General features: G+C 46.5%; 1 protein-coding gene across 1 annotated transcript; it reads left to right on the forward strand.

The window, feature by feature from the left end:
• The first annotated feature begins 4,655 nt into the window (after window positions 1-4,655).
• Window positions 4,656-10,757, forward strand: LOC306936035 (small ribosomal subunit protein uS7m-like). The gene is made up of 5 exons (XM_079519452.1): window positions 4,656-4,763; window positions 7,219-7,410; window positions 8,351-8,414; window positions 9,050-9,217; window positions 9,695-10,757. The coding sequence occupies exons 1-5, from the start codon at window positions 4,717-4,719 to the stop codon at window positions 9,914-9,916; spliced, it is 693 nt and encodes a 230-aa protein (XP_079375578.1). The 5' UTR covers window positions 4,656-4,716; the 3' UTR covers window positions 9,917-10,757.
• The last annotated feature ends 4,825 nt before the right edge of the window (window positions 10,758-15,582 follow it).

Genomic DNA, 15,582 nt, shown 5'->3' on the forward strand with positions numbered 1-15,582 from the left:
GAGGTTAAAAATGTAAACATGATGTGATGATAACTTTCTGAGGCAGAACCAAGTTCCCTGTCTGTCAGTAGCAACACTGGACCATGATTGATTGACTGATTGATGCATGATTGCCTGGCATTGCACACAGGTGGTACAAACATTTCTCTCACTCATTCAGACTCTGGTCTGCACAAGGAAGCACACTCGCAGCAGAGTAGTGTGTTTGAACTGTTTAAAGTTATTAAACACGGTCAAAAGGACATTCAAAGGACTGTATGAAACTCAAGAAGCATCAAGAACCTCTTTACACAACAAGCGGCCAACGAGGTATTATTATTTGAGAGTTATCTTTGTTGTGTTGTATTGTGGTGTTTTGGCGGACACGTTCACCTGCGCATCGCGCAAATCTACATGTTTTGTATTTCTTTGTTTGATCAATATTATGTATTGCGACGTAATTTGTTGATTGTTTATGTGTTTATTATTTTGTGTGAACATAGTTCTCACGGCATGGAACAGCAGAGGGATGAGAAGAATGCCCAATAAATGCCCGTTTATAAAGAACCGACCTGTGTCGTCAATGTTGTGAGAAGAGCTACATCCTACGTGTGTGTTTCGTGTCGTGTCATTCATCATCACTTTGTTTACTTTACTTCATCACAGCTAACAGTCACATCAAGGTCTGTGAAATAGTTAGTAATTAATGAATAGCTGACTCTGTCGCGATTTTGGCTTTTATGGTGAATGTTTTACAACTATATGAACTTCAACTTTGGCCAGTAGTTGTACAAAGCCATGGGTCTGAATGTAAACAAAGTATATGCTGCTTTATAAGACAACGTTTTATTTTTATATTGAGTGGTGGTGTGATTTGCATGTTATGTAATGAGTCCGAGTTTGTATTGTGCTAAACCAGTCACCAGTAGCATGGATAAGAAGCTAACTATGCTAATCAGAATTAGCATTAAGCTAACTGCATCCACTATAATGTTACACATTATATTAATGTGCTCTGTGTGTTCAGCCATGGCCAGGACGTCGAGGCACGACCGAGAGATGGCGCTGGACGCCAAGAGACGTCTGTGTGTGAGTTCAGATCCCGTGGAGAGGCTGAGGCTGCAGTGCCTGGCCCGAGGGTCGTCTGGCATCAATGGCCTGGGCAGGTGAGTGTGTGCGCGTGCGTGTGTGCGCGCGTGCCTCCCTCAGGCACAGCAGAGGCGTACATACAGACAGTTGGACTGTGAGGTGACGTGGCAGCCCTCCTCCTCGCCATCACCCAGGAAGCCTTGGAGGTGTCGGCCGGTGTTGCTGGGCTCTATAACATATGAAAATCAGACCGGAAGGCCTTACCGTTGTGGCGTTCTACAGAAGCAAAGGTTTTAAATAGCAGACCTACAAGCTCGTAGCGCGCCACTCGGTGTAGTGGAACGTTCGCGCGCGCCATGTCGACTAGAAAGGTCGCCCGAGGACGTACTACAGTTCCACGCGTGCGTCTCTGGGAGCTCTGTAACATATCCGATAATCAGACCGGAAGGCCTTACCATTGTGGCGTTCTACAGAAGCAAAGGTTTTAAATAGCAGACCTACAAGCTCGTAGCGCGCCACTCGGTGTAGTGGAACGTTCGCGCGCGCCATGTCGACTAGAAAGGTCGCCCGAGGACGTACTACAGTTCCACGCGTGCGTCTCTGGGAGCTCTGTAACATATCCGATAATCAGACCGGAAGGCCTTACCATTGTGGCGTTCTACAGAAGCAAAGGTTTTAAATAGCAGACCTACAAGCTCGTAGCGCGCCACTCGGTGTAGTGGAACGTTCGCGCGCGCCATGTCGACTAGAAAGGTCGCCCGAGGACGTACTACAGTTCCACGCGTGCGTCTCTGGGAGCTCTGTAACATATCCGATAATCAGACCGGAAGGCCTTACCGTTGTGGCGTTCTACAGAAGCAAAGGTTTTAAATAGCAGACCTACAAGCTCGTAGCGCGCCACTCGGTGTAGTGGAACGTTCGCGCGCGCCATGTCGACTAGAAAGGTCGCCCGAGGACGTACTACAGTTCCACGCGTGCGTCTCTGGGAGCTCTATAACATATCCGATAATCAGACCGGAAGGCCTTACCGTTGTGGCGTTCTACAGAAGCAAAGGTTTTAAATAGCAGACCTACAAGCTCGTAGCGCGCCACTCGGTGTAGTGGAACGTTCGCGCGCGCCATGTCGACTAGAAAGGTCGCCCGAGGACGTACTACAGTTCCACGCGTGCGTCTCTGGGAGCTCTATAACATATCCGATAATCAGACCGGAAGGCCTTACCGTTGTGGCGTTCTACAGAAGCAAAGGTTTTAAGTAGCAGATCTACAAGCTCGTAGCGCGCCACTCGGTGTAGTGGAACGTTCGCGCGCCATGTCGACTAGAAAGGTCGCCCGAGGACGTACTACAGTTCCACGCGTGCGTCTCGGGGAGCTCTATAACATATCCGATAATCAGACCGGAAGGCCTTACCGTTGTGGCGTTCTACAGAAGCAAAGGTTTTAAATAGCAGATTTACAAGCTCGTAGCGCGCCAGTCGGTGTAGTGGAACGTTCGCGCGCGCCATGTCGACTAGAAAGGTCGCCCGAGGACGTACTACAGTTCCACGCGTGTGTCTCTGGGAGCTCTATAACATATCCGATAATCAGACCGGAAGGCCTTACCGTTGTGGCGTTCTACAGAAGCAAAGGTTTTAAGTAGCAGATCTACAAGCTCGTAGCGCGCCACTCGGTGTAGTGGAACGTTCGCGCGCCATGTCGACTAGAAAGGTCGCCCGAGGACGTACTACAGTTCCACGCGTGCGTCTCGGGGAGCTCTATAACATATCCGATATTCAGACCGGAAGGCCTTACCGTTGTGGCGTTCTACAGAAGCAAAGGTTTTAAATAGCAGATCTACAAGCTCGTAGCGCGCCACTCGGTGTAGTGGAACGTTCGCGCGCGCCATGTCGACTAGAAAGGTCGCCCGAGGACGTACTACAGTTCCACCACCCGTTTCGAATGGGATCAGTGTATTGAAACGGGGAAAATCAGGTGCAATCAGGCCTTTCAATAGACTGAGTAGACGTCTACCCGTCTACTCAGGTGCTCAGTAGGTTGATTCCTTCCGATTGTGTCGGTTGATCTGTGCAGTTTAATGCATCGCATGCAGCTACTGGAGCGGTGCCGTGTCGTTAGTCAGAAGGTTCCTTGTTCCGAAATTACTATCCCTATCTCTAATCCTAACCTAAACATAACCGCAAGCACGGGAGCAGTGCATCTCTAATCCTAACCTAAACATAACCGCAAGCACGGGAGCAGTGCATGTTCGATGTTACGGCTGCATTGAAAGGAATGATCACCTACTGAGCTCCAGTAGCTGCATGCGATGCATTAAACTGCACAGATCAACCGACACAATCGGAAGGAATCAACCTACTGAGCACCTGAGTAGACGGGTAGACGTCTACTCAGTCTATTGAAAGGCCTGATTGCACCTGATTTTCCCCGTTTCAATACACTGATCCCATTCGAAACGGGAGGTTCCACGCGTGCGTCTCTGGGAGCTCTATAACATATCCGATAATCAGACCGGAAGGCCTTACCGTTGTGGCGTTCTACAGAAGCAAAGGTTTTAAGTAGCAGATCTACAAGCTCGTAGCGCGCCACTCGGTGTAGTGGAACGTTCGCGCGCCATGTCGACTAGAAAGGTCGCCCGAGGACGTACTACAGTTCCACGCGTGCGTCTCGGGGAGCTCTATAACATATCCGATATTCAGACCGGAAGGCCTTACCGTTGTGGCGTTCTACAGAAGCAAAGGTTTTAAATAGCAGATCTACAAGCTCGTAGCGCGCCACTCGGTGTAGTGGAACGTTCGCGCGCGCCATGTCGACTAGAAAGGTCGCCCGAGGACGTACTACAGTTCCACGCGTGCGTCTCTGGGAGCTCTATAACATATCCGATAATCAGACCGGAAGGCCTTACCGTTGTGGCGTTCTACAGAAGCAAAGGTTTTAAGTAGCAGATCTACAAGCTCGTAGCGCGCCACTCGGTGTAGTGGAACGTTCGCGCGCCATGTCGACTAGAAAGGTCGCCCGAGGACGTACTACAGTTCCACGCGTGCGTCTCGGGGAGCTCTATAACATATCCGATAATCAGACCGGAAGGCCTTACCGTTGTGGCGTTCTAGTGAAGCTAGTGCCGCGCTGTGAACTTGTAGATCTGCTATTTTTGAAAAATAGCAGATCTACAAGCTCATAGCGCGGCACTAGTACATGCTAGTGTACATGCTAGTGCTGCACGTATCACGATTCTTGCTCAAATGTGAATCTCGATTTTTCCTCCACAAGAATTGAGATCTTTCTTTGGTCAGTGTGTGTTCGATTAATGAGCAGCACTAATACATGCAGTCAGCGTTTCCACACCTAAGCGCAAAACGGCCGACAGCCGCGGACAGAAGCTGCTTTTTCCGGGTTTTTAGACAGCTGGTGGATGGAAATTAAGCTCCACCTCCGCGGACGACTGCCGCGGCGGCCAGATTCCCGGAAACGCTCTCCTCTATATTACACACCTAGTAAATTACGCCTGGCAGTGGCATAACGTTAAATATACATTAGTGTTTAAATTAAGAGATAGTAATAATAACTGTTGCTGTTTGATTGTTTTTTTCCACGCAGGCATCTGATAGACGGTCCTAATTGGGGTCCTCGTCGCGCTTCAGGCACATTTCCAAGATGGCGGCCTCCATCACTGGTCTGTTGTTGAAACCTTGGACTCCAAGGTAACTGTTTATAATTATTATGTTATTGTTTAATATATGACGGTTATCATCAGTTAATAACTATAAAACATTATAATAATGGTTCATTCATGCTGATTTGTGAACTGACGCCATGCTTAGATGTGTGTGTACTCTCTCTACTCCACTGTGGTTACTTTAGCTTCTGGCTAGCCCCATATGTGCCCTCTCCCTACGCTCATTCTGTAGCTCCGAGATGAGGTCACAGACAGAAACCCCTCCCACCCCGTTCAGAAACGGTGCATGTTTCCACAATTCCCCATTGCTTACCCTTTTCTTAACAATGCACCAAAACCTTGAAGTGACGTTCCGGGTTTACACTAATTTACCGTCAACAACGCCAAAGAAAATCCAACTTTAAACGGTTACACGAGCGTTACAGCGGTTGTTTAGCATGTTTTTCAAGGAAGTTGAAAAGCTTTAGCGCCTCCCCGGCGCCTCCCCTGGTCGAAAATGTCCAACTGACTTCAGTTCACTCGACATGCCCGCGCACACGCACCAATCCCTTGATAAACACGGAAGCGACTGACAAAATTCGCTTCGTAAAGGCTCGGTTCAAATCGCTAGTTGGATTTTCTTTGGCGTTGTTGACGGTAAATTAGTGTAAACCCGGAACGTCACTTCAAGGTTTTGGTGCATTGTTAAGAAAAGGGTAAGCAATGGGGAATTGTGGAAACATGCGCCGTTTCTGAACGGGGTGGGAGGGGTTTCTGTCTGTGACCTCATCTCGGAGCTACAGAATGAGCGTAGGGAGAGGGCACATATGGGGCTAGCTTCTGGCTAAAGTTCTCGTCGGAACAGGGATTGAGGGATTGAATACTTTAACAGTTTGCAGAAATAAAGCACAGGAGGAAAGTAGCGTTCTATATAAGCTTCAATACGAGATGATTTATTATTATAACCCAAGAAAGCCTGTGGCTTAATTGTTTACACGATTTTCAGTCAGAATCGATAAATACATCTACGACGAGAGTCTAAATCTTAGGTCCTCCATGTTCAATTCATCAGAACATTTAAATGACATACAAATACACAGTACTATCGCACAAAGATTTGACCGTATTTGGCCCTGCCTCTAGTTTTGATTGAAGAATGTATTAACAGTTTGCAGAATTACAGTACATTTCAAGCACAAACTCAATACAAAGGCTGTTAACTGTGAGTGGACGACCCAATTAAGCATTACACTTGTTTCACCATGTTCAAATCATCAACACATTTAGAGACGTACAAATAGACACTTCTATAGACAGAACAGGAATTCATCATAAAGGAGGTAAAAAGGGAAAAGAAACATATACAGTGAGGGGAAAAAAGGGGTGGGCGGTGGGGGGGATTCACGTTCAGCTCCGTTAATTTGTTTGTTTTCCTGGGAGGAGCTGCGTTGGGTCCCCAAGTCGGCTCCGTAACTGTGAGGACCCCCCTGTTGAAGAATGAAGATCCCTGTTGTTCTTCTAAAATCTACTCCACTACATTTCAGAGATGAATATTGGATAGTGCACTTTTTACTCCACTGCAGTAATATATTTAATAATAATAATAATAATAATAATAATAACAAACAATGTTTTTAACTTTTTGTATTGTCTTGTTGGTGTTTCTGTGCTACGTGTGGTTTTTGATGTGGGGTGTTTGAACAGACTGTGAAGACAAATATCTTTCGGGACAATAAAGATTATTATTATTATCCCACCAATGAAGTGCTTTTTGAGCGTCATGTTGTGAACCACGGCTACAACAATGTGCATTACATCCACCCATTCACTTCACACACTGACAGATGGACCGCTATAAAACGCTGTCTGTCTTGGCTTCCAGGGTGCTGGCAGTGAGATGGAGCAGGTTATAATTAGAGTTATACTAATAATAATAATGAATCGCTTTTCTATCGAGGCAATGTAGGGTTCAGTGTCTTGCCCATGGACACTTCGACATGTAGACAGGAGGAGCCGGGATTCGAACCGCCGACCCATGGATCATTGGACGACCTGCTCTACCTCCTGAGCCACAGCCGCCCCAAAGTTTTCCCGATAACCATTTTTTTCAGACCGAGTACAAGTACTTCATTTTTTGTACTTGCCGATACCGAGTACCGATACGAGACTACGAGTACTTTATTTTTGTTGAGTACCCACTTATTTTATCCCTTTTCCTCATAGATGTGTAGATGGATCTCCGTTCTACTCTTGTTAGTTGTCATTCATGCTTGTAGATCGGCTGTTTTGTATTGGGCGAGTTGCTGCAGTGTTGGGTCAGACTTGCTCCCGTTGCATTCGTTCAGGCTAGTGTCAATTGGATGTTTTGGTACTCGGGTCAGATTATCGGGCCGGTTCCGAGTACAGAGTACTTGAGGGTGATATCGGGGGTCCGAGTACCCGATACCACTATCGGTATGGGAACAACTCTAGTTATAATGTTGATCTCTTGGTCTTGGCAGGGTGCTGCTGGTGAGATGGAGCCGGTATAACCCGTACTACCTGGAGCCAGAGGTGCGTAAGGAGCCGCACAGCGTCCCAGAGACGGAGCTCAGCGCCGAGGAGAAGGAACAGCGGGAGCTGAAAGCCGTCAGACCCATAAAGGCAGCCAGCAACTCACAGAACAGCTCCCCGTTCCACGACCCCATCTTAAGGTACTGAACACAGTCCTAAATAGGGGTGGGTGTATTGCCTGCAACCTCACGACAGATGAGTATCACGATACAGACGCCACCATACGATATATATGATATACTATACGTTGATTCAAAATAATGACCATGTATTTACTTTATCATTCTGTAGCAAAGGCAAAGCCTTTAAGTATTGCACAAATACAATGAAACACGTTCAGGCCCACAGAGATCTTTAAATTAAAATAAAAGCCACCTCATGGCTTCATTGTGCATTTTCACATATCGTCTGGAGTATATATCGATATATTGCCGTATCGATTCATTTAACCCCCCCCCCCCCCCCCCCCCCCCCCACTAGTCCTAAATTCATACTCATTTTTTAAAAGGCCTTATAATGTATTACATTTGTATTCGATTGATTTTCGAAAGGTCTCTTAAATATTGTTTAAATTAAGACCTGAGGCCAATTCTAGTTCTCACATTTTCAAGATGTTTCAAAAATGTAAAATAAAAATAAAAAATTAGTTTTTATATCTGCTGCTTTTGAATAGCCAACACTAAAATCACACAGATGCATTCCCAGTTTGAATGGGTTGCTGTAAATTTGTATACCAGTCGGACTCTATGACTACTATTTGACTCTATGACTACTATTAGTTTTGAGTGGAGAAAAGCTAATATTCTTGAACACCAGAACCACTTCTGAATTCAGATTTTTCATCTGAGTTTCATTACCTTGACAATATTGCATATTACATTGAGAGCACCTTAAAACGTTTCGTGTTTATTTCTGTTGCAAGCTTGGCCTTACATTTCATTCTAGATGGCATACAATCCTTTAATGTAAGTTCCTAATACTTGCAGACAAGCTGACTGCTAGGCGTGTGTTGTGGTTAAGAAGAGCATGATGCAGCTGAGACAGCCTGAGAGCTAACCGCATGTTGTGTTTTCTCCACAGTAAGTTCATCAACATGATGATGAAAGGTGGAAACAAGGTTCTTTCCAGAGACCTCATGAATCAGGTGAGGGAACGTCTGCTCTCCTCTGATCCTGTTATTCACCCATTAAGACCCGAGGCACATTCTACACACATCTTCTAAATTCTAACGGTTTCATGAAAAGCGTACGTTTCTAGACCCCCACAATTATATGTATTTTGCCTAATACATATCATGGCCTAATACGTCTCAGGCAGACCCCCATCTCAGAATATTTTGTGCCGGGGACTCCCGGAAGCAAAGATTTCAGTTAAAAATGTTTGCTTTAGGCCGGGGCCATGGCTCAGCGGTCCAGGCACCTTCGCTGGTAATCCAGTCTGGCAGTGTGCCACGGGTTCGACTCCCGATCCCGACGGCCTTTACTGCATGTCACCCCCCCCATCTCTCTCCCCATTTTCCTGTCAGCCTACTGTCTGTCCCTCCATAAAACATATAAAATAAAGGCGAAGAAAAAAATGTTTGCTTTAAAAATATATACATTTTAAGATTTGCACACTTTTTCCACCTTCTTTTCAAAAATAGCAGATCCACAAGCTTGGAGCGTGGCACAGAGTGACGCACTGTGAGCTTGTAGATCTGCTCTTTTTGAATAGCCAAACCTAAAACCCCACGTGCCGACATCTACAGTAACCCCTCCGTGGTCTCTTCCTCTGTGGCAGACGTTGGAGAGCATCAAGAGGAAGCAGGTGGAGAAGTACCACAAGTCTCCTGAAGCCCAGAGGGAAGACATCCAGTGTAACCCGTACACCGTCTTCCACCAGGCTCTGGACAACTGCAAGCCCGTCATCGGCCTGGCCAGCATCCAGAAAGGAGGCAAGAAGTACCAGGTCAGTGACGTGACACTAACGGGAACGCTTTTATAGGAAATTACAAAGTGTCCAACAAAATGGGTACTGGATAAAAAAAAACCCTTGTAAAACTCCCATTACGAGGATTCCCTTTAACGCAGTGGCGTGACGTTTTGGAGCAACAAACAGCCTCTTGCTCTGTTGTCGTCACGTCATTGCATTCAATAAATCCTTCTAAGTCATTTCCTTTAGTTTTTTTCCTCAATGGGAGCTGTTTGGATCTTGCTGCGCTAACCTGACATGTTGTAGTCTCGTGTAGGCAAACTATCAAGAGATCTCCTTTTATGTATGAAACGCCAGGAAAACCTATGCCCACCGATTTGAAAACAAAATTATGATATCTGCCCTAATTATCTGGATCTTTATTGACCGTGAGGGAAATGTGGTTGTCACAGCACAAACAAGGCTAAATAACTCTTAGTAAACATGGAGCTGAAACCATCTCTTCCTCCTCAGGTGCCCATCCCCCTGACGGACAACAGGCGTCGCTTCCTGGCCATGGACTGGATGATCTCGGAGTGCCGGAAGAACAAGCACCGCCGCACGTTCATGTACGATAAGCTCTCCCAGGAGCTGCTGATGGCCTTCCACAACGAGGGCAACGTCATCAAGAAGAAGCACGAGCTGCACAAGATGGCCGAGGCCAACAGGGCGTACGCGCACTACCGATGGTGGTAGTGTAGTGGCGTCGTGCTGCCTCCCGTGCAAAGAGACACACCGAGAAAGACAATGAACTTTGAGGATCTGGGATTCCACGTGGCTCCAATAGAGGCTATGTGTGTTACCGTACGTCGTCATATCTGGAAGTCATGCGAGAACGCCGACTACTGAGTGGTAAAAAACAACTTTCTGGGCTTGACAGCCCATACAGAAAAGTCCTGAGCGTATTAAACAACGTTATTTATGGAAACCTTGAACCTTGGTAAAAAGTTAGGAGGTAAATGATGTGACCTGTGCAGCGTTTTGTGACATTATCTCTTCTAGATTGTTCATAGCTATAATAAAACTCAGACAGGATTGAAAGAAGTGTCTTGTTGGCACTTAGGAGGACCGGTTCATGGGAGTGAATGTTCAACCAGAGCAGCATGGGACAAATCACTAAGGCCGCGTCTGAAATCACATACAAATCAGTGTCCCTCTTGTCAGCATACTTCATTGACAAGTGTTCTATACTATACACAATGCTGTTTGATTTTGTGCATACTGAGACCAGACCACCCCGAAAGTTAGTTAAGTGCACCATCTTGTGACAAAGCACAGGTACTACATACATCTTCCCATCAGTTAACATGTCATTGGTTTCAACAAATACAGTATACTGGCATAATTGATTACTCAAGTCTTACTTGTTAGGCATACTGAAAAGTAAGTGACTTTTCAGACGCAACCAAATGCTTATGGTATGTTCCAGACTGATTGTAAATAGTGAACACTGTTGGTGAAAGAACAATGTAAAAGTGTGAGAGAAGTTAAATATTGTATCGAGTGTTTGTATTGAGATGCAATAAATGTATCACACCAAATCCTTCAAACTCAGATTTATTCAAACAAATCTTTTTACATTCAGTGTACAATCCAACCGTAGGAAGTAAAACAAAATGGAATTGACCTACGTACAAATGTTAAGAGAATAGATAACCCAGGAATACTAGAAAATATCTTGACGGGCAGTTTGCACCGTGTCCTGACAACCGTGTCCTGACACAGCAGAACATCGTTGACAATCAGTTGTTTGTGATCAGATTCATTCAACCTACTGCATATGGTCACGAAATACACCTGGATCTTTACAACACGTTTTCAACAGAACTGACTAGCTTTTACCAGACTATTAGTTTAATCTTTTAGTAAACCCTTCAGAACTCAAAATAATGCAGCTAAAAGTGTAGTGTTTCACTGGTGTTAATTGGCTTTTTAACTCTTTCATCCTTAAGCTGTACAAACTCACTAGAATTGGTCAAGTCCTATTATTTGCATCAAATGCACTGGGAAGCTCCGCCCAGGCAGTAGTAGTGCATGTTACGCAGGGAGACACATTTTGCTCGTCTAGTGTTGAAGTTTTACACGTTTATTTTAATGACCAATCGATTGACTTATTAAAATGAAACGTGCTCTGAAAAATGACCGTGGCACACCCATCTCTGCTGCCGTGTTAAAAGTGGTCAGATAGCTTTCAGGAATTCATCATTTTCCCAAGTGGTCAGAAAATGAAGAGAGAAAAATAAGATTTTTTCAGTCATTTGGAAAATAATTGTCGATTGTATGATCGTGAGTTGAGTGAATCGTTACATGCCTAAATTAGCCCACAGATAAAACGCAACAGATCAAGGTTTAAATTTCACAGCAAATCGAGTCTACAAGTTATTTTTGTTCTTCCCTCCTTAAAAGCTCCATTAGAGCTGTAAATTGACTTTGTTTTTATTTATATACCTGGTAACCATTTAACCCCAAGGAAGGCACGGCTTTGGTTTGGAATCATTGAAGCTGCCAAATGAGCCACAGAATAATACAAATAAAAACAACCATCGCTGAGGTCGGCTACTGGTATGTGCTGGTGGAACGAACAGCAGAGCAGACTACTGGTATGTACTGGTGCTGGTGGAACAAACAAGTAAAGAACAGCTTTTATAAAATATACAAGTACTGTCTGGCTGGGCCCCATGTTTATACTGCAAGTCTACAACTTGCCAATATAAGACCTAGCTCTTAAAAGGGATAGTTTAGTTTAGTTCATTTTTCTTTCCTTTCCCGACTTCACTTCAAGGAGCAGCTGAAGTGAGAGGAGACGGTGGAGCTCAGCTTCAAGGAGCAGCTGAAGTGAGAGGAGACGGTGGAGCTCAGCTTCAAGGAGCAGCTGAAGTGAGAGGAGCCGGTGGAGCTCAGCTTCAAGGAGCAGCTGAAGTGAGGAGACGGTGGAGCTCAGCTTCAAGGGGCAGCTGAAGTGAGAGGAGACGGTGGAGCTCAGCTTCAAGGAGCAGCTGAAGTGAGAGGAGACGGTGGAGCTCAGCTTCAAGGGGCAGCTGAAGTGAGAGGAGACGGTGGAGCTCAGCTTCAAGGAGCAGCTGAAGTGAGAGGAGACGGTGGAGCTCAGCTTCAAGGAGCTGAACCTACTTTGACGGAAGGAAACGTGGCAGGTGTTCCCCACGGGGGAGGAGGGGAAGGGCAGTAACGTCACCGAGCCTCTAGTCTAGAGAGAGCCGCCATCGAGATGGCCAACCGATAGCCCTGGTCCAGTGCTTACAGCGAGTCTCTCTGAGAGAGAGAGACTTGCTGTAAGCACTGGACCAGGGCTAGCCAACCGACACAAGTACAACGAACCTCGCTACGTCAACCTCTGGATTCAACTGAACTGGCCCAAAAGAGCATGATGTCCACTGGGGACATGTACAGCTACAGCTACACGCATTATATATATATTTTAAGTTATTTAAGTTATTTTTGGGCTGAACTATCCCTTTATGCAGCAGGAGGGGAAATCCAAATGTAATTTCTATAGCACCCTGACAACAAAATATCTTGACCTGTATTGGATTGACAGCTGTACATGTACTATTGTTGGCACCATTTGTATTTCAATGAAAAACAAATGCAAATTCTGATTCCTACACGTCACCTGGCGTCATTAAAAAAAAAAGAAAAAACACATTGCCTGCCTATGACACCCCCCCCCCCCCCACCCCCCAATGTTGAATCCTGCTGTTAACGTCACTCCAAAGATGCACATTATTATTAATGATATGTTAATTAACTAAATAAATCAACTAGTATTGATTATTGCTTATAACATAAAGAAGAAACTCTTAAACTACTCCAGATTCTTCAAGTGGTCACTGAAGCACCAGAACCGGGAAATCGTGACGGCTGCCGATGCAAAACATGGCGCTGCTGAAAGACCTTAAATTTGATTTCTACAAAATAATCACCCCGCCTCCTTTCTGCTTCCGTTAAAATAACGTCTACATTAAAAAGGTTAATACCTCCCCCTGGCCAGCCGGGGCGCCTGATGGAGGGGAACGGAACTGGTCGGAATAATGTGTTCCTTCCACGCACTACGCCCGGCCGGGGAAACTCTCCCCTGTCAGGTGTAAAGATGCAGCTTGGACTCCTCATGCATAGAAGGAAGCATGAGGTCAGTCCGCTGCCCTCCCCAGGTTGGCAGAGGAAGTGTAGCGCCCAGGATTACATTAGATAATTGACACGGGGTAAAAAAAAAAAAAGGGTTGCAAAATTGTGGGATAAAAATTTTAAGAAATACAAAAAAGTTTGAGCACGTCTTAAATCTGTAACAAAATAATCCCTGATATAAGCAAAAAAAACTAAAACGTTTTCTGTCTAGCACACGTTGGAAAACCACACCTTAATCTGAAAAGTGGCAGAGATGTGTTAATAATATAAATGTTAATATAAATTATACCACACAAGACGAAACCTTGAAATGATTGAACATATTATTTCAGTCGAAGCAATCCAAACCTTTTTGGAAAAATAAAAAAAACTGTCAAATATATATATATATATATATATATATATATATATACTGCCTAAATAATTGAAAACAACTGTCCTCCCATTTAACAGCTGAAGAAATACACGGGTATTTCTGAATTAAAACTAAAGCAAAATGCACAGCGTATACCCCTGTTTGGAATGTCCGTTGGTACTACTTCAGTTCCATACAAAAAATATATAAAAAAATACCACAAAGTGTAAACCTTTTCTAAAACTGGAATGCCAGCAAGATGGGAACTAAAACAAATGACCTTTGTTTTAAAAAGTAACAAAACAGCAACTTCTTTTTCAGCTGGTATTCAAACCTATAAGCAACCAAATAAATTCGAAACACACCATACCAGCATAGTGGATAAATCTCTTTAAACTAAACCAACTATTTACAATTGCACAATCTGCATCCCCGGCTGCGTGCCATAGGTGCAATCTTTCCACTTCACACATCTGTAACCTTATCTTTACATAGAATTGGTCCTCAACTAACGCTCATTAGAAGAAGTCACCATTTCGGTCTACTCACTCCGAGTCTCATTGGAGAGCTGTGGACAGTTCAGCCTACCAGTGACATCATTGATGGGGATTCCAAACTAATAGAAACTAGTCTCTCTCTCCCCGGAAAGCTGGCATGCTGGAACAGAAGCCATTGTTCTTACTCTTAGTCAAGCGTCCGGCTGCGTTAAGCATGTATACGAACACTATTGGTCTGTGTTTGGGGGAGGGAAGCCGAGTTGGGCGGGGCGGTGAACCTGAACCTGCACCTACTCCTACGGGCCAGGTTGGGGTTGATTCGTGTCACTGCACCTACGGGCCAGGTTGGGGGCAGCAGCTACTCCTACGGGCCAGGTTGGGGTTGATTCGTGTCACTGCACCTACGGGCCAGGTTGGGGGCAGCAGCTACTCCTACGGGCCAGGTTGGGGACAGCACCTACTCCTACGGGCCAGGTTGGGGGCAGCACCTACTCCTACGGGCCAGGTTGGGGGCAGCACCTACTCCTACGGGCCAGGTTGGGGGCAGCACCTACTCCTACGGGCCAGGTTGGGGGCAGCACCTACTCCTACGGGCCAGGTTGGGGGCAGCAGCTACTCCTACGGGCCAGGTTGGGGGCAGCACCTACTCCTACGGGCCAGGTTGGGGGCAGCACCTACTCCTACGGGCCAGGTTGGGGGCAGCACCTACTCCTACGGGCCAGGTTGGGGGCAGCACCTACTCCTACGGGCCAGGTTGGGGGCAGCACCTACTCCTACGGGCCAGGTTGGGGGCAGCACCTACTCCTACGGGCCAGGTTGGGGGCAGCACCTACTCCTACGGGCCAGGTTGGGGGCAGCACCTACTCCTACGGGCCAGGTTGGGGGCAGCAGCTACTCCTACGGGCCAGGTTGGGGGCAGCACCTACTCCTACGGGCCAGGTTGGGGGCAGCAGCTACTCCTACGGGCCAGGTTGGGGGTAGCAGCTACTCCTACGGGCCAGGTTGGGGGCAGCAGCTACTCCTACGGGCCAGGTTGGGGGCAGCACCTACTCCTACGGGCCAGGTTGGGGGCAGCAGCTACTCCTACGGGCCAGGTTGGGGGCAGCAGCTACTCCTACGGGCCAGGTTGGGGGCAGCAGCTACTCCTACGGGCCAGGTTGGGGGCAGCACCTACTCCTACGGGCCAGGTTGGGGGCAGCAGCTACTCCTACGGGCCAGGTTGGGGGCAGCACCTACTCCTACGGGCCAGGTTGGGGGCAGCACCTACTCCTACGGGCCAGGTTGGGGGCAGCACCTACTCCTAAGGGCCAGGTTGGGGGCAGCAGCTACGCCTACGGGCCAGGTTGGGGGCAGCAGCTACTCCTACG

The sequence above is a fragment of the Electrona antarctica genome, assembly GCF_951216825.1.
Source record: "Electrona antarctica genome assembly, chromosome: 14".
In the NCBI taxonomy this organism is placed as follows: domain Eukaryota; kingdom Metazoa; phylum Chordata; class Actinopteri; order Myctophiformes; family Myctophidae; genus Electrona; species Electrona antarctica.

Excerpts from the sequence above, each read along its gene's own strand:
- LOC306936035 (XM_079519452.1), top strand. The coding sequence starts at position 4,717 with ATGGCGGCCTCCATCACTGGTCTGTTGTTGAAACCTTGGACTCCAAG. Across the intron at positions 8,415-9,049 it reads CCAGAGACCTCATGAATCAG|ACGTTGGAGAGCATCAAGAG; the intron begins GTGAGGGAACGT and ends CCTCTGTGGCAG. Across the intron at positions 9,218-9,694 it reads AAGGAGGCAAGAAGTACCAG|GTGCCCATCCCCCTGACGGA; the intron begins GTCAGTGACGTG and ends CTTCCTCCTCAG.